General features: G+C 37.7%; 1 protein-coding gene across 1 annotated transcript in view; it reads left to right on the plus strand.

Annotated features, from left to right (window-relative positions):
* Positions 1-19,501, plus strand: part of snx29 (sorting nexin 29) — a 252,068-nt gene that overhangs the window by 54,293 nt on the left and 178,274 nt on the right. The window contains exon 14 of the mRNA XM_056468943.1: positions 1,658-1,743. Within this exon, the coding sequence (XP_056324918.1) occupies positions 1,658-1,743 (86 nt within the window). The remainder of the gene's footprint in view (positions 1-1,657; positions 1,744-19,501) is intronic.

Consider the following 19,501-nt stretch of genomic DNA (forward strand, 5'->3'; position numbering starts at 1 on the left):
AGCATCATGCAGTTGCTGCGGATTTGTCGGCTACACATCCATGATGCAAATCTCCCGTTCCACCACATCCCAAAGGTGCTCTATTGGATTGAGATCTGATGACTGTGGAGGCCATTTGAGTACAGTTAACTCATTGTCATGTTCAAGAAACCAGTCTGAGATGATTAGCACTTTGTAACATGGTGCGGTATCCTGCTGAAAGTAGCCATCAGAGGATGAGTACACTGTGGTCATAAAGGGATGGACATGGTCAGCAACAATACTCAGGTAGGCTGTGGCATTAACACGAGGCTCAACTGGTACTAATGGGCCTGAAGTGTGCCAAGAAAATATCCCCCACATCATTACACCATCAGCCTGAACCATTGATCCAAGGCAAGATGGATCCAATTCTGACCCTACCATCTGAATGTCACAGCAGAAATTAAGACGCATCAGACCAGGCAACGTTTTTCCCATCTTCTGTTGTCCAATTTTGGTGAGCCTGTGCGAATTGTAGCCTGTTTCCTGTTCTTAACTGACAGAAGTTGCACAGGTTGTGGTCTTTTGCTGCTGTAGCCCATCTGCCTCAAGTTTTGACGTGTTGTGCATTCAGAGATGCTCTTCTGCAGACCTTGGTTGTACCGAGTGGTTATTTGAGTTACTGTTGCCTTTCTATCAGCTGGAACCAGTCTGGCCATTCTCCTCTGACCTCTGACATCAACAAGGCATTTGCACCCACAGAACTGCCGCTCACTGGATATTTACTCTTGTTCGGACCATTCTCTGTAAACCCTAGAGATGGCTGTGTGTGAAAATTCCAGAAGATCAGCAGTTTCTGAAATACTCAGACCAGCCCATCTGGCACCAACAACCATGTCACGTTCAAAGTCACTTAAATCACCTTTCTCCCCTCTTCTGATGCTCAGTTTGAACTGCAGCAGATTGTCTTGATCATGTCTACATGCCTCAATTCATTAAGTTGCTGCAATGTGATTGACTGATTAGAAATTTGAGTTAACAAGCAGTTGGACAATAAAGTGGCCGGTGAGTGTAAATAAAATATATTTAGGTGCATTTAAACAAAACAGATTTTTAAAACAGTTATATCAATTAAAATAAGGGTTTGGTCACCTAACATATTTTGGAATAGAAAGATAATGGATTTAAATTCAAATGAGTTCATTTGTAAAATATTTCAGCTGGAGTTTACATTTCTATGTTTCCCTTGATTTGTCCTGTTTAGTAAAATAAAATGTAATATTTCCCCCAACATATTAATTTGGGTGTACTAATTTCTGGACTGAGATCTTATGGTTTTTGTTGGGTTTTTGCAGTTTTAGCTTTGGTACTGCATAATCTGATGTATATGCACAAATATAATATTGGAAAGCCTCCTATAGACAATATTCATTTAAAAGAGATATCTTTGAGGCATGTATTCATTTACAGTATGCTGAGCACTGTGTATATGTTTATCATATCAAACTTTATCATTTCCTACTGTCTGCAAATACAGAATGTGATAAGTCTTACCTTCATTTAAAATCCTATTTAAGAATATTTTAGTAGCTGCACCCTTATTTAGCATGAAATAACATTATGCAGCACAATTTTTTTTTTTTTTTTTTTTTTTTACATGTTTTGTTTATTTATTATTTTTTTTATATTTTCGCAGAGAGAATGAAGTTCTGAAGGTCCAGCTAAAGAAGTATGTTGGAGCTGTCCAAATGCTGAAAAGGGAAGGCAGCCAAGGCAGTGACGGTAAGACAGTGTTCTCTTACCTTTGCGTGTTTGGCAAAATGTAGCAACCTCTTGGCAGTTTCTTGGTAGTTATAATTGGTAATCATTTTGAACCAGTAGTTCATCCAATCTCATCATCGCCTCTGTGGTGATGTTCTGATGCCATATATCTTCTTTTTTTTTTTTTCAAACTTGACTGTGATTGACCGTGAAGATCATCAGTTCACCAAACTCGCTGCTGTTGACTGAATGTAACCACAGATACAGGGACATTGGAGCATTTTAAAGTGGCAAAGATTGATCTGCAGATCGTTTGTATGTCAGCTTATAAACAGACCAGCTGATCTTTGCAGCTTTAAAATGCTCCAGTGTTGCTGTATCTGTAGTTAGATTCAGTAAACAGCGGTTAGTTCGGTGAAATGATGACCTTCACGGCTAAAAGATGCTCTTCCATATAATGGTCATAAGTAAAAAGTGATCAAAAACTATCACATAAAGTCAAATAAATGCTTTTTTCTGTTTGACCATGTGGAGAATTACAGGTTATTATTTTAATTTAAAAGAAACTTTCATTGCTAAATTATTATTAGGTTATTTCTGTTTGTTCTGTCTCTAAATATGTCTCTATAAATATTCATAATCAACATGAAATATGTGAAACAATAAAATTATTGCGATGTTATTGCATTGAAAAAAATGCTTATTTCTTTACAATTTAAAACATGTTTATTTATAATTCCCCCTGTTCATTGTGATGTTTCACATTAGACATTGTATTATGTTTTATTGTTCAAAATCGCCCAACCCTATGCTGCAGTTCACTCTCAAAATAACAAAGCAAAATACATTCCATGTAATATCCTCTCTGAGGTAAATATACATCTGTTGCGTCTGTTGTGAAGAAGAAGTTATCACATGCATCTGTCAACTGTTATTATAACTGTCATCTGACAACAAAAGTTCCAGTCTGGAGAGATTCAACTTAGTGAAGAAACAACACGGATACTTATTTTTGCAAGGCATTGTATTTCATGTTACATTTGATCAAAATGGGGCAGTTGTGTGCTTTTTCTGGACTACTTTGGGAGGGAATTACCTCATGAATGCAAGATCACTCATGAAGACGAATGCCATTGTATAAACTCAGAACAATTGCAATATATGGCACATACTGCATGCCACATAGTTTCATTCTGAGATACACTAGTGGAAGATTGCAAGAAGAACATTAAAGAAGTTCCTTTTGTGAAGGAAATAAATGAAAAAATTAAAGAATTTACATTTTGATAACTAAGTTCTATAAACTGATTTTTTTTAATCTTTGCCATGATGACAGTAGATAATATTTTACTAGATATTTTTCAAGACAATAGCATTCAGCTAAAAGTGCAATCTAAAGGCTTAACTAGGCAAGTTAGAGTAATTAGGTAAATCATTGTATAACAGCAGTTTGTTCTGTAGATCAGTGTTTCCCAACCCTGTTCCTGAAGGCACACCAACAGTACACATTTTCAACCTCTCCCTAATCAAACACACGTGAATCAACTCATCATAACATCAGAAGATACTCCAACACCTGAAGTTATTGGGTCAGAAAAGGGAGACATCCAAAATATGTACTGTTGGTGTGCCTCCAGGATCAGGGTTGGGAAACACTGCTGTAGATAATCATAAAATATTGCTTTAGGGGGCTAGTAATATTGATTCATCATTAAAAACTTTTATTCTTTTTTTATTGTAGCCGAAATAAAAAAGACTTTCTCCAGAAGAAAAAATATTATAGGAAATACTGTGAAATATTCTTTACTCTGTTAAACATCATTTGGGAAATATTTAAAAATGAAAACAATATTTCACAGGATAATATTTCAACTGTACATCATAAGAGCAACATCAGAATTAGTAAATGATGGCTGAATTTTCATTTTGAAATGAAGCAAGTGTATTTAAAAATTAAGCATGAGCTGGTATAAGGTTCTGACGGTATGATAGCTTTGGATAAAAATATCACGGTTTCACGGTATTGAGATTACTGGTCTAAAATATATTATTTTTTAATGTCTGGGTAAAAGACCAATTCATTTTTTTCCCTTTGAACACAATATATTTTATTTTGAGAAACATTTAAAATATTTTGGAACAACAAACATGTCAGGCTAAATAACTCAAATGAATCCTTGACTTCTGCTGTCTTCATCGTTTCTTAATTACAGATTTCTTAACAATATAAAAGGGCATCTTTGAATGTTTTTTGTGTGTGCTGGAGATACTGTTGTCCTAAAACACAAAACAAAACGTAAAACAAAAGTCATACATATACAGTAGCAGAACATTTTGGTGGTTTTAAAACCTTGTCTTTTTCAAACTGCGGTATGCCTAATCCGGTATGGGCCAAACCGCCCATGCCTAATTTAAATCTTAAATAATAAATAGATAAAAACTTGGTATCAGATAACCCTCCAACTGTTATCTGTGCATTGATTGATGTGTTGCAGCTCCAGACACTCCAAACCCCTGGAGCCTATAGACAGGTCCCCAAAAAACCTGCAAAAACCCCACACTTTCATTGAAATATTCTATTGCAGTTGTTCCTTCTCCTCTCCAGACTATTAGCATGTGTGTGATGAATGACATGACATCCCTAAGTGGGATGCTGTCATACGTTTGAACAGCCTGTGTCTATAATTTCACAGTTTTTCTGTGATGTGGTGGGAATTTCAATGATCTCTACATCATTTCATCAACAGATTGCATCAGATGAACATTGTAAAATATCTCTGTGCAGTAACTTCACCACTGAATTATGGCCTCTCTTATATGCAAAATAAAAGTCTGCCTTACAGGAGCTGAAACGCGAAGCATTTATCAAAAATCCTGTGTGGGCTGTTTGCGTCTCAGTTCTTGATAAATCCAGCTAACAGGGTGATGCACGCCCAGCAACAATTGGTTATGAACCTTTATGATTACGCTTTGCATCTCTTTAATGGATTTGACAAACATGCTCATCTTCGCAGATCAGCAGTTGCAGCTCTCCCTGCTACTCATTGGTTCACGCTATTACAGTATCAGTCAGATCTGTGTGTGGAAGTCAAGTCCCAGAGGAGAGTAAGCCTTGGAGAAACCCCAAACGCATGCCTAATAAAGAGTTTTATACGAACGGATCATGCTGTGTTTGCTGGGTCTATTATGGCTCCTTGTTGGATGCACCAGGCAGCACTATTGATGCAAATTCCTTCATTTGCTTTTTCTCCTCTCTCTCTCTCTCTCTCTCTCTCTCTCTCCATCTTTCCATTGTTGGAATAAATAACCAGAAAAAGGCCTCTACATGTGAGTCTATTTCTCCATTTGAAAACCTAGTGAGCTGCCTATGGAGGGAGCATTTTAAAGCATCAAAGGTGCAATTCCTGTTTTGTGGTTAAGCACAGTAATTGTGCTGCCTCCTCTAATCAACTTTAATCTGATTTTAAGGCTTATTTTTGTACATAATTGCATAAATCTGTCATGCGGAATTTATTCCCAGAATGCACTGTGAGGATTCCACTTGACAAGATCAATTCATGTGAACAATGTGGTTTTATTTTTGTATGAATTCTGTAAATGAAATTCGAAGAGTATAAGTGCTAATGAATGGGGTTTCTTGACTATGCTGTCAGTTTATTGTGATTTAAGGGGTTAGTTCAACCAAAAAGGGAAGTTTGTCAATTGTTTTCTCATCATTCACTTGTAATAAACCATATCACGCTTCAGCCCAAGACCAGTTACTCACTGAAGCTAAGCAGGGCAGACTCTGGTCACTACCTGGATGGGAGACCACATGGGAAAACCAGGTTGTTGTTGGAGGTGATGTTAGTGAGATCAGCAGGGGGCGCTCAACCTGTGGTCATTGTGAGTCCTAATGCCTCAGTAAAGTGAAGGGGACACTATCTTCTTGTTAAGTGTGACGTCACGTAAAGCAGCTTCCGTGACACTTATTTGATTGCTCTACCAAATTTTATGGGGAGACTCATCAAATGGTAATAATAAACATTTTCAAAGCGATGTAATACTTTCGAAAATCACGATATTAAAAAAAAAAAAAAATATATATATATATATATATATATATATATATATAGATATTTTTTTTTTTATATCGTGGTTTTGTTTCGTGATTTTATATATATATATATATATATATATATATATATATATATATATATATATATATATATATATATATATATATATATATATTTATATATATATATATATATATTTATATTTATATTTATATAAATATATCCATGCCTAATATCTGATGGCCAGAAAGAAATACATTATTATAAATTGCAAAAATTTTGCTATTTGTGATGCAGCAAGTCCAGAGACCGATCTGTACACTATGATTGTATATAAAATTGATTTTAATGTGTGGTAGGACGAAAACAGTGGCCATAAACGAATATTATCTCAATTCAAAGGAGTAGTGGTTTGGACCTGGAAACAGTATTCCATACGTCACCGAGACGTCACAACAAGCAGATACTATCACTGAGCGTTGTCTTTCGGATGAGATATTAAACCGAGGTCCTGACTCTCTGTGGTCATTAAAAATCCTATGGCACTTCTGGTAAAGAGTAGGAGTGTAACCCCAGTGTCCTGGCCGAATTCCCTCCATTGACCTTTACCCATCGTGGCCTCCCAGTCATCCCCATCCACCGAATTGGCTCTATCACTGTTTCTCCACTGCACCTATAACTGGTGTGTGGTGAGCGCGCTGGTGGCCTATGGCTGCCGTCGCATCATCCAAGTGGATGCTGCACACTGGTGGTGGTGTGGAGAGACCCCCCTCATGATTGTGAAGTGCTTTGTGTGAATGGCCATACACAAAAAATGCGCTATATAAATACACATTACTTACTTCTTTCTTCTGTTGAATGCAGAAGAATGTATTTTGAAAAGTGATGAAAATGTGTAACCATTGACCTCCATTGAGTATTTGTTTTTCCTGGTATGGAAGTCAGTGGTTACAGGTTTATTAAATTTTTCAAAATAACTTCTTTTTTGTTTACCCAATCTGTTTACTTTTGTATTTGAAACCCCTTGAGCATGAGTAGTGAGTAAATTTTCATTTTTGGGTGACGTATCCCTTTAACGTATGAGGTTTCATGACCAGTAATATGCGGTCTATAGCATATAGAGTGCTTGCATAACAGATTTGTTGATACTGCCTATGTAGAACACACATACAGTATATGCATTTTTATGCTTTAGGATCCGGCATGTGTCGAGTGCTCACATAAGAAGCTTCCTGATCATTGAGATGCTGCCTATGTACTGTATATCAATCGCATGTGAGTTGACTGATAAACATCATTTTTTCTTATGATGACTGATAATATGCTGCCTATGCAGATTGCTGGAGTTTGAGCTTTTGTCAATGATAGCATGCTGCCTGTGTAGAGTGCTTATGTATGAGGTTTCTAAACAAAAGCAAAAATACGAGAGATATAGTGAATCCGGAAACTATTTCCACATTTTTTATGTTACAGTGTTATTCCAAAATGGATTAAATTCATTTATTTCCTCAAAATTCTACACGCAATACCCCATAATGACAATGAGAATTTTTTTTAAATTGTTGCAAATTTATTAAAAATAAAAAAACCTGAAAAATCACATGTACATAAGTATTCACAGCCTTTGCCGTCAAGCTCTAAATTGAGCTCAGCTACATTCTGTTTCCACTGATCATTCTTGAGATGTTTCAGCAGCTTAATTGGAGTTCACCTGTGGTCAATTCAGTTGATTAGACATGATTTGAAAAGGCATACACCTGTCTATATAAGGTCTCAGGGTTGACCGTGCATGTCAAAGCACAAACCAAGCATGAAGACAAAGGAATTGTCTGTAGACCTCCAAGACAGGATTGTCTCGAGGCACAAGACTGGGGAGGGTTACAGAAAAACTTCAGCTGCTTTGAAAGATTCAATGAGCACAGTGGCCTCCATCATCCGAAAGTGGAAGATGTTTGGAACCACCAGGACTCTTCCTAGAGCTGGCCAGCCATCTAAGCTGAGTGATCGGGGAGAAGGGCCTTAGTCAGGGAGGTGATCAATAACCCGATGATGGTCACTCTGTCTTGAGCTCCAGCATTCTTCTGTGGACAGAGGAGAACCTTACAGAAGGACAACCATTTGTACAACAATCCACCAATTAGGCCTGTATGGTAGAGTGGCTAGACAGAAGCCACTCCCCACCTGGAATTTGCCAAAAGGCACATGAGGACTCTCAGACCATAAGAAACAAAATTCTCTGGTCTGATAAGACTAAAATTGAACTATTTGGAGTGAATGCCAGACGTTGGCATTCAGATCTTTTTGACTAACTGCATCTCTGTTTAATGTTTATCATTTTTTTTCATATATATTTTGTGTTTTCACTTGTCACTTTATGTATACTGGAAGCTTCTGTAGCCAAAACAAATTTCTTGTGTGTGTGAAGCAGACTTGGCAATAAAACTGATTCTGATTCTGATTACATTTGGAGAAAGCCAGGCACCGCTGATCACCAGGCTAATACCATTCACATAGTGAAGCATGGTGGTGGCAGCATCATGCTGTGGGGATGTTTGTCAGCAGCAGGAACTGAAAAACTTGTCAGGACAGAGGGAAAGATGAATGCAGCAATGAGACACCCTGAATAAAAACCTGCTTCAGAGAAAATATCAGTGGAGTGGCTTCACAACAACTCGGTGAATGTCCTTGAGTAGCCCAGCCAGATCTGGGCAGAGATAAATGGTTTAATTGCTTAAATCACAAGGCTACATATAGGAATTTGCACTAACAAAGTATGGTCGATTTTTCCTTTCATGTCAGTGAATCTTTTTCAATAGCACTGGCAAAACTACCACATACTTTTGAGGCCATAGAGACACTTTTTGTCCATTTTTAAACAATACTTTCAAGCTTGAATTTGGGGTTTTATTTACATATTTTACACCGTTTTTCTTATTTGCTCATTGTTGTCTATACAATACTTTATTTTATGCTTGATCTTAAACTAAAATAATTTTACAAAAAAGACAAGTACACTGTCAGTAATAAAATAATAAAACACTTGACTTCGTTTCACTTGAGGTATGTGAAATATGACACTACGTTTCTCAAAGCAGTGCTTTAATATTGTTTATTTTGATAAATGTAACAACAGATTGTTTGACCTGTAATGCCTGCACAATTTAGTGATGCTTTAAGACAGATCAGGATACAGCTATTATGTATAAATCGCATAAAATACCTCATCCAGAAACATTTCTAGCATAATTATTTTGTTGTAAAGAAATAAAAAAGTTCCACCTTTGCTAAAAGTTCTGGTAAGTTTCACTTCACGATACAGCCAAATAAGTCTGTTAGCATTGTCATTGGTCATGCATCGATCTAATTCTAAATACTTGATAGTTTTTGACTAAGTTTAGTCAAGGAGCAAAGATAAATAACTTCTACTTCTAAGAGATTGCGATTGTATACAGTCTGAACACACACACGCAGTGATGAGATCATGAGAGGACTTGCAGTTCATTTGAAAAAGCCTATTCAAGAGCTCACATATCCAGTTTTTACGATTAACGCACATGACTGCGCTCTCGTGTTAAAATAAAGCAATCTCGACACTTGCTGAAATGAATAATTACGCAATACCTGCATTCCCGCGCCGACATTCAGGTTGTTTTAAACCAGGCTTAGGAAGAGTGATAGGTCAGAGGCGAGTAAACTCGCCGTCGGAGAGAAGAGAGCAAAACGCGTGTGTAGATCGTCGAAATGGCAGGCAGTATGTCCGCAGTTTAATTACTCTTGCTAATAACATAAACATCTCTATAGTGAAAACATCAGAAAAGCATTAGTCCAATGAAACATTTTTTTGTAACTTATTATTTTCTGCCACTGCAACATAGAAAGGCTTTTGTCCCGCCCTTACGTTGCACGCAAAACTAGACAAGGTCGACTGTGATTGGTCACTTTTTATGTCAGTCAAATCACCGCTTGAGAATCCTGGTATATTTTATATATTATATAAAAAAAAAATATATATATATATTATTTATTTTTGATGAAATAACGACTGTTTTGGTCTATTTTAGCAGCGAAAATAGATCCGATGAATCCGAACAAAGATCACAAATTTGCACATTTATTTTTTTTTTCAGTTTTTTTCCTCCCATCCTGTAGCCTACTTGTGCCCCACCCCCCCGCGAGAGTGTTCACCAGTTGAGAACCACTGTTCCAGATTGAGAAACAATCCAGCATGTCAGGCAGACAGGAGAACAGTGGGGGAATGCTGGTGTAGTTTTAGATAAAGGTAGGTTTTGGAGCCAGCCTCAAGCAAATTTGTTTTCAGTGACTTTTATTTTCGCTTTACGAGAGAGACTGGGGGGTTGCCTCTTAGCTTTTATGTAAGATTTTTTTGACCGTTAAGATGCTGCTTGTGTATGAGGTTTGCTGACTGTTCTGCCTATGTAGAGTGCTCATTCTGCCTACTGTATATAGAATGCTCATAAATGAGGTTTGTGGACGCTAAGGTGCTTTATATGTTTAGTGCTCATTCTAGAGGTTTCCTGACCATTAGGATGCTGTCTATGTAGAACACTTATGCATGAGGTTTTTTGACAATTAGGATGCTATCTATGCAGAACACTCATGTATGAGTTTTTTGACCGTTAAGATACTATGTAGAATGCTTATATATGAGGTTTTCTGAGCAATAGGATGCTGTCTATGTAGAAAACTCATACATGAGGTTTCCTGACCATTAGGATGCTGTCTATGTAGAATGCTCATGAGAATGCCATCTATGCAAGCTGCAGACAGCGAGGCAGCTCAAAAGGTTGCAGAACAGGGATTAAATGATTCCTCCCTCCACGTCTTCTGTGCTAATGATGCGTCCGTACTGTACTCTGACTTTGATCTTGAACAGCAACTGAAAAGTGTGGTTGGGACACATCAAATTGATATACAAGCGCTCAATACGAACCTATTTTTCATGTCCTGTCAGACAGCGAGCACATGATATAAGCTCTTTTGAAAGTTTGGCTTTAATGATAGTGCGCTCCTGATGTGATCTTACGTGAACCCACGCTTCCCGAGATCATGATATGCTTAAAAAGAATTCTTTGGGTCCCCCCGAAGTTGAACTGCTATCGAAGTATTGCAAGTGTGGAATTAAAGCAGGCAATTAGATAAACGACTCGCTCCACCAAAATGTGAAATTGACGAATCTTTTTCATTCCTATATCAAACATCCTTTTATTGAGCATTGGAAGTGAACAGGAAATCATGCAAATGAGGGAGGTTAAGTGTCTTGTCACTTGCAGAGGCTGCAAAGAGAGAGCAAGAGCAGCTGGGTTTTTTTTTCTCCCCTACTGTTCTTTGGAAATGTGGGTCAAAGGAAGAGTCATCATTTCTGGGAAAGCCCGAGCTGCGTAAACCCTACATATGTCTGTGACGATGGATGGTTTTTCTGCAGCTCATTATAATTAATAAATGTGTGCGAGTTAGGTTCCAAATGGTTGACTAGTTGTTCAACATCCCACTAGCTGATTCATGAGCTTGACTAGTTTATAGAGCACAGAGGCTGTTTTGTACACCATGGGTTTTTAAAAGCATTTCTAAACTGTGTATTATGATTAAACAGTGCTTATAAATGGCTGTTGAGCTGGAATTCTCTACTGAAATGAGTACAGGCCTGGACCTAGAAACAGTATTTCGTACATCACGACTTAACAAGCAGATTTGCATTCCAACACTGCAGTATTTTAGCTGACAGTTTCACAAGAGTTAAAATACTGGCTCTCACTTTTGCATTCAGTTCACATAAGAATACAAAAGTCTTGCTCTCTTGGTAAGTGATTTTGCTGAACAGAAGTTACAAACGGGCAATAATATAAATTAAAATATTTTATATTTTAAATATTAATATAAAATGTATTATAGACAAGGCAAGTGTATTTATATAGCACATTTCATAAACTATGGTAATTCAAAGTGCTTGACATAAACAAGAATAAAAGAAACAAGAAAAGCAAAAATGATCAAGAGAATTAAAAAGGATTAAAAACAGATTTAAATGTGTTAAAACAGGTTATAAAAAATGAAAAGGAAAAGAAAGACATGATAGTGCGATCTGTCGATGTAGCACAGTGCTCATTCAGTAAAGGCACAGCTAAACAGATGTGTTAAGTCTTGATTTGAATGGGCCTAATGTTGGGGACCATATGAACATTTCTGGAAAGTGATTTCAGCAGCAGGGGGCGTAGTATAGCTGAAGGCAGATTCACCTTGCTTTCACTGAACCCTTGGCATTTTGAATTTACTTGATCCTAATGATCTGTTAAGAGGGTTTTTGTATCTAGGGTATCATATTGAGTATTATAGTTTTAGTTACGGTGCTGCACAGTAAAACAAAGTTATATAAATCCCATGTTTGGGTGGTAGTGGTAGTTAAAGACTGCTAATAAAAAAAGAGAATCAATGGGAGTTTCCATATGAGTTAGATGGCATGATTTATTATTTTTTTTCTCTCCAGAATTTGTGTTTATTGCCAATAAACACACGACATTAATAATAATTTTATAAAATAATTATACAGCTATGGTTGAACAGAATTCAAATTCTCTTTAAAATATTTTACTCAACTCTGTAATATATTTATAAATATGCTGAAAACAAACATTTTATATCAGCTTTTATGTGAAAATTTAAATTTCAGTGAATTTTAATCAATTATAAGGAATAAATGCAGTAAGAATGTGGTTAAAAAGTAGGGAAAGTTGTAGCTTTCACTTTTAAACTTTTAATTCAAATTTACTAATCACATAAAATATGGTGTTAGTTGAATATTACTTTAACTATTCTATATAATAACAATTTTCTGGGTCCAAATAGACCCACAATTTGAACATAGTAGATTGATGCATGTATTTTGTGGGGTTGGGTACAGTATCAAGTAAATGCACTTTCAAATAAAGCATTAATCAGAAACAACAGTAAAATTTTATTTGTTATTTTAATATTTGTTATTTAAGCCTTAAAGGACACCTATTTTATTTTCAAGATTTAAAATAAGTCTTTTGTGTCTCCAGAATGTGTCTGTAAAGTTTCAGCTCAAAACAACCATCAGATTATTTATTATACCTTCTAGAATATTTGAATTTTCTGCTGTGAACACAATGCAGCTGTTTTTGTGGCCTGTGCCTTTAAGGCTAGTTTTCCCTGCCCGTTTTACTGTTAGAGTGTGCCTTAATCTCTACCTCGGCAGCGTCAGATAAACAGCACAGTGACAGACATGAAGGAAGCAGATCTCGTGTAACATTTGTGAGAAATACTACAGTAAGAACTTTTATCAATGATTATTCAATGTATTTGTTGTGGAGTTAATTCAAGCCTTTTCATGATAAGTCACACACAATGTCGTTAGAAAGTTCACGCACACACAGACACGCATTGCGCGCGTTTAACTTTACACTCTTTTTGCACGGCAAATGTGTCAGGATACACGTTAATATCCGCTATGTTAATGTACAAAATAAACCTGATTTAACATCCACAAACCGGGATTTAAGCATCTTCTTTTATAATTGTACTTACATGCGGCTGTGGTGATGAATTATTTAGCGATTTTACTGATGTTTTAAAGACGTTTTAAACTTGTAGAACTCATTCTTGATCACGTTTGATGATGATTGATGATCACAGAGAGCTGAACAGATCTTTTAATCCCAGTTGCTCTGTGCACGTCCTGTCTTGTTGATATTATACGCGTTACTACAGAGACGTGTAAATATGTGGCTGTCAATCAATTCGGTGGGCGGGGAAACCCAACTCCTACGTCATGTTACGGTGGGCCTCAAAATGGGGAGGGGGGGTCATCACCCCAATATGACTGTGGACACACTATACCTACACACAGTTCTGTCCAAACAACTTTTAAAAGATGATTTTCATCATAGGTGCCCTTGAAGGTTTTTTTTAAATGTTAAAAAGATGAATAAGGGTATTTAGTAGCAGTAGTACAGTAAAACTACTCCGATGCAGCCAATGTACATCACGACATGAGATTTTGTTCATATAGTGATGGATTGGTTGCTTCATCAGACCTCCGTGACTTATAACCCATCATTTGTATGAGCCTCTGACAGGCTAAATGAATCTCAGCTCAGGAAACGGATCAGGCTGCTATTTAAAAATGAATAAACGTGCCGGGCTTTCGCCTCTCCTCCGATGACAGCCACAGTTAATGAGTCAATGCGGGCCATTCTTCACCAGCGCAGCCAGAAAAGCGTTAATAATTTCATGTTTGGAATTCATTACACGGCGGATTGTATTTACTCGTCCCTCTTGGGCTCTGCAAGCGAAGTCGTTTTTGTGTTGTTTGGCGCCTCTGCTTTTGGTGGAGAGGTGTGGATGAGTGCGCAGCCGTGTGTGGGTAATGTGGGTTATTGTGTTTACTTGACTAATGCGGATCCCCGTCGTGTGCGTGAAAGCGGCGTCTTTATTAATGGTTCGCAGATGAGCGGCCGCGTAGGTGGGGCCAGGTGGTCTTCAGCAAGGGGCATGACGTACCCGATCACCTGCTAATGAACGGTGTTAATGAACATTTTAATCATCGCCCGCAGGTTAAACTGGGAGCTCATAATTCTCGGCTCGAGAGGTGTCTGTTATTGCTCTGCAGATAGAGAGGCCGGGGCAGGTGTACAACAGATACCTCAGTGGGTGCACCTGGAACAGCCGTGGCTCTTCTATTGCCTGTGGTTATTTTTCATTCACTGTCAAGCCATCCTCCGACATCTCCACAGATGTTTCCCTCCGGCGACAGAGCGGGTGCTACCGCTTCTTGGCTGTGGTGGACCTCCAGATCTCCACTGACAGGCAGGCAGAGGGTGACGCTGGCACTAATTTGTGATTCAGGTCTTGTTGCGCCATCTCAGAGTGAGAGAGTGAAACAGACAGGCGAGTAGAAAGGGCAGAGGGTGGACTACATTTGCCCGTCGTTACTCAAGTCGTTATCACAGTGAATTTCGATCTTGAATGAAAATCCAAGATGCGAGACGGGTAAATAAAGACATCAGAATGGAAACTGTATTTGTCTGAGCTGTGGCACAGAGCTAGTGCGACTGGATTAGTTTGCCTTTTTTGTCTGATATAAATATTATTTGTTAGAGCAAAATGAATAAGCTTTGTTTTTTTATCCACTGTTTCCCGTCACCCCTTGATGATTTGTGTGAATTATGGGAGTGAATTCTGTTATTCTGTAAACAACAGTTGTAGTGTTTTAATAATGGTACAATGAGGTGGCATTTTTCTCCTCTCCTAATTTCTCCTAATTTATTAGAATAAGCAAATTACTTTCAGCAGACCATGAATAACACAAACTTAAAACCAAGAAGTCTGCGGACATGTTGAATATTACTGTATTGTTGGAAATACAATGAAAAAATATTACAGAGCAAAGCTTTAGTAATTACTAATGTTGCATTTAAATACCATACATAACATTATTTTCATGATGGATTGAAAACCTCATGCAAGTATCACCAAATTATTTGAAAATTGTCCGTAGTGTATGTATGTAAATGAGTGTGTGTGGATGTTTCCCAGTGATGGGTTGCGACTGGATATGTAAAACATACGCTGGATAAGTTGGCGGTTCATTCTGCTGTGGCGAACCCAGATTAATAAAGGGACTAAGCCGAAAAGAAAATGGAATGAATAAACATATCACGGCTAGAATTTGTCAAAGGAGAAAAAAGATTAAAAAAAAAAAAAAGATTAGCTTAAACTCTTAATTAATATATTTTTTTCAGGTGATTTAGCTTTTCCATCATCCCAATAAATAAGTTAAAAGTAGCTTAAACACTCTTGACCTTAAAATTCAGAAAATAATTTTCAGATTAGAATGACTCTTGTCTTTCATCTGATTCACATGGCGCGTTAGCATCAACATTTCCCATTCACTTTGAATGGGTGACATCAGTGGCGTCTCAGCGTGGCATTGCTTTCTGCAAAAGTTGGGAATTTCTCAACTTTTCAAGCACCACGGGAAGCGTCAGCCAATCAGATCGCTTAATGCAAATACCCTAGCTCAGACAGTAGCAAGTTGCGGTCTAATTTCATTGGCAGACGCTGCTATGATGATCGTGTCAACCCCAAATTCGGACATGCCCTCCGTCAATCGTTAACACTGAAGCCCCGTGTGAATCAGGCATTTCTACTTTGAAGCAGCTCTTCAGTGTTTGATCTTGACAAGAGAAACGAACATAAGAAGATTTTCATGTCAGAGGCCCAGAGCCACACCCACTTATTACATAATCACCACAGGCCAATCATAGTTCAAAAGTGTTTACAAGCCAGAGCAAAAATGTCACTGTAGAGTTTGAGCATGTGAATTTCTGTACGTGATGCGATTTCGTAAGTCAGTTCACCAAGCTTGAACTTTGGAATGCAGCAACTTATTTGCATGCTTATGAATGGAAGTCTATGGGGCGAAAAGTTCAGTGTTGACCACAGCTTGAGGCAAGCATTGGTACACTCCTAACACAAACTTTGTTTTGACCTGATTTTGTTTGCACTTTCACTTTGCTTACATGTTGAGGCATTAATTGTGCAAGTAAGTAACAATAACAACTTACTTGCTTCAAATGGTCATACAAATTGAAACAATGACAGAGAGCAGAACTCATGTCATGCATTACTTTGATTTTGAGCTTCACAAGTAAACCGCAGTCTGGGGTGAAATGTACATTGGTAACATACCATTTTAAATATGGGTCTTTTCTTCTCTGCATTGTGTGTGTGTGTGTGTGTGTGTGTGTGTGTTGTATTCATCCCTGCGGCATGTTCTCATCCAATCTCTCTAAAATATCTAGTACGAACAAGCTCTTAAACCTGTCGTGTTTATCTGTCCTGCTTTCTCTCAGTAGCATCTCCAACTTTTGTGTTCATCTTGCACAATGACAGCTATACAGTGAGGGTGAAGTGCAGGGCAACAGATTGCAAGCAGTGCAAGGAAGCCAATGCAACAGTTGCGTTCTAGTGAGTAGCAGCTGCTTATCTGACATTATTCAGATGAAGCTGGACTTCAGAGGCCTATACCATGCTGAGGCCCTCCAGGAACGCTCTGCTCTCCGACAGACCTGCGCTCATCAGAGAAGCAGCTTGGTGCTTCTGCTCTTATCAAAGCGAGGCCGGCCGTTCTGTATGTCCCCAGGCCCTGTTTTGAAAAGAAAAAAAGCGTAAGGAGATGAAGAGTAATGCTTGTACCTGGCCCATGCTAATGCACTTCTCAGCATGGCGACTTAAGCTCCTCAACATGCATGATGGTTATCGTGGTTAATTGAGCTGTTTCTTGTTAACCCAGCAGCCAGACTGAAGAGGTGATGGCTGCCGGCAGCTTTTGCAGTTGAGAAGCGTTTGGGAATTAGAACTTTTGTGTTTGTTGTCGTCTTGTGCAGAACTAATTGTTAACTAATAAGCGTGGCTGTTATGTTGCATTATAGCCATTTCAATCCTCAGACACTATTAAGAAGTGGTTTGTGGGTCACCACGGCCTGATTTTCAATTTATTTTGATGTCAATATCAATCGGTGGTCACAGTCTATTTTTCCTCATGTCTTTTTTGAGTAAAAGAGGGTTTACAAAAGAAAATGCACTGAGAATTTTTTTTCCTCCGTCAGGAAATAATAGTTTTGAAATGGAGTTTTGGAAGAAAAAATACTTGGTCACACTTTGGACCCTATCATACACCCAGCTCAATAAGGCACATGATGTGTATGGGGGGATTTGTTGCTATTTTCAGACCAGCGCCACCCTAATTTTCCACGTTTTCCGCCACGTTGTTTAAATAGCAAGTCCATTTGTGCCACTTTGTGGACTCATGGGTGTTTCGGTCTATAAAAGAGGTGTGTAAAGGTGCATTGTTGACGTGTTGCTATTTTGAGGAACTAAAACAGATGGCTCAAATAGCTTAAAAAAAATGTAAGGATTAAAATAATACAAGATTATTATTTTCTACATAAATATAAAAACCACTGCCTCCATGCCTTCACCTCGAGGAGCTTTTTTCAGTTTATTCATGACAGTTTGCTTTTGTATAATGTTATTATTATTAGCAGTGTTATTTATAGAATGCATATTTATGTTTGGTTTATAAAATTAAGTTTAGATTTGTCCACCTGTTGGGTTTTGGACCATATTGGGGCATAGGACGTTTGTTTGGATATAACTCCAACTTAGAACTGAAACAGTTTCGAAACAAATCTTTGCGCTTAACAAATGAAATTAAATATTTAGGCTAATGGATGTCGTCAGCGGAGTGCGTACAACACCGTTTCCTTATCAACGAAAGTAAATGAGTAAAGTAAAGAATAAAAGTAAAGAGAAAGTAAATAGGCCGAATGGAGGAGGTTCCTTCTTTATCCTTGCACAAATGGTCTGTTTAACTGTTTTGTAAAAATGTATGCTGAGGCATGTATGAGCCTGGGCTGTAAAAATGTGTGTAATTATCATTTGAAATTCCAATGATCATAATAAGCAATTGCATTCCAATATAACTACTTAAAAATCACATGAGAAAAATGAATAGTGATAATTTGTCTTACTTTGAGTACAAATGTCATAATCATTATCATTAGTCTTGTTGGGGAAGGAGAAATCTAAGTTTATCTATTTGCAATGGCGGATTAGGTTAATTTTATATAGCATTTGGGATTTTGTGATCTTTAATGAGAACATTTTGTCTAGGGTTTAATTATTACAGTATTTTAACATTGCTTAGATGAACCTTTCAAGACTTTAATTGGTCCCATGTTCTTTTTTTTGAGGAAGCAGTGTTTCAGGGAAAACCCAAGTTTAAGAATGATTTACAGTCCTGTAGGCCAGCCTTGAATATTTGTGCTGACATTCAAAATGTGCAGCGATTAAATCCTGAAAGATCATTGAGCTCCTTACCAAGATGCTAAAATAAAGTCTTGTTCTCCTGTTTCAAAGCATACTATTGCTCACTTGAAAAGCTTCCCATGCCTTGGAGTTACACAAGCTTCCATTTTCAAGAAAATTTCCAGCTGCCTTCATCCAGAACATGAAGCATTACCCTCGCCATCATATTTTAGGCAGCATAATGGTGTCTGTGCATTAATTATGCAAACAGACATTTTGACATGGTTTTTTCATGCACATTTTGATGCTGTTGACCCCATGATCTGTAAGCGTTTCAGGATTTTAATGGTTCCTTTCTGCTGACACGCTGGAATCTTTTATGCAGTGTACAACAATGGATGAGAGAAAAAGGTACAATGTTTTCCTCCCTTCTTTCATGCAGTGAACTGTTTGAGCTGATTTACATTATTCCTTGCATCTCTGAGTTCATCAATGTGACATCTGATATAAATTTAGCCGAAACCAGGAACTATCGGACCATCTGTTTGCTCCAGCTGAGCTCGCCTCATAAACGTCTCAAACAGCAGCTGCCATCACTATTACAGGAAAGGAATTGTTCCAGCATCATTAGACCTACAGGCTTTTCAGATATGACTGTATTATTTCTGGGTCGTACTCCTTGTGCTAATTTTTGGACTATAATGAGTTTTCAAGGAAAAAACTATTCACGGGCTGCCAAATCGGATGAGCACGTAGGACAGCTTGTATATTGAAACGCTTGAGGTCAGTTTGTTTCGGACTCACCCTGTCGCATCTGAGATGACTAATCACGGGGAGCTCGCATTAGACAGGTTTATCAGAAATAGGTGCCG

Source organism: Danio aesculapii, chromosome 12, assembly GCF_903798145.1.
Source record: "Danio aesculapii chromosome 12, fDanAes4.1, whole genome shotgun sequence".
Taxonomy (NCBI): domain Eukaryota; kingdom Metazoa; phylum Chordata; class Actinopteri; order Cypriniformes; family Danionidae; genus Danio; species Danio aesculapii.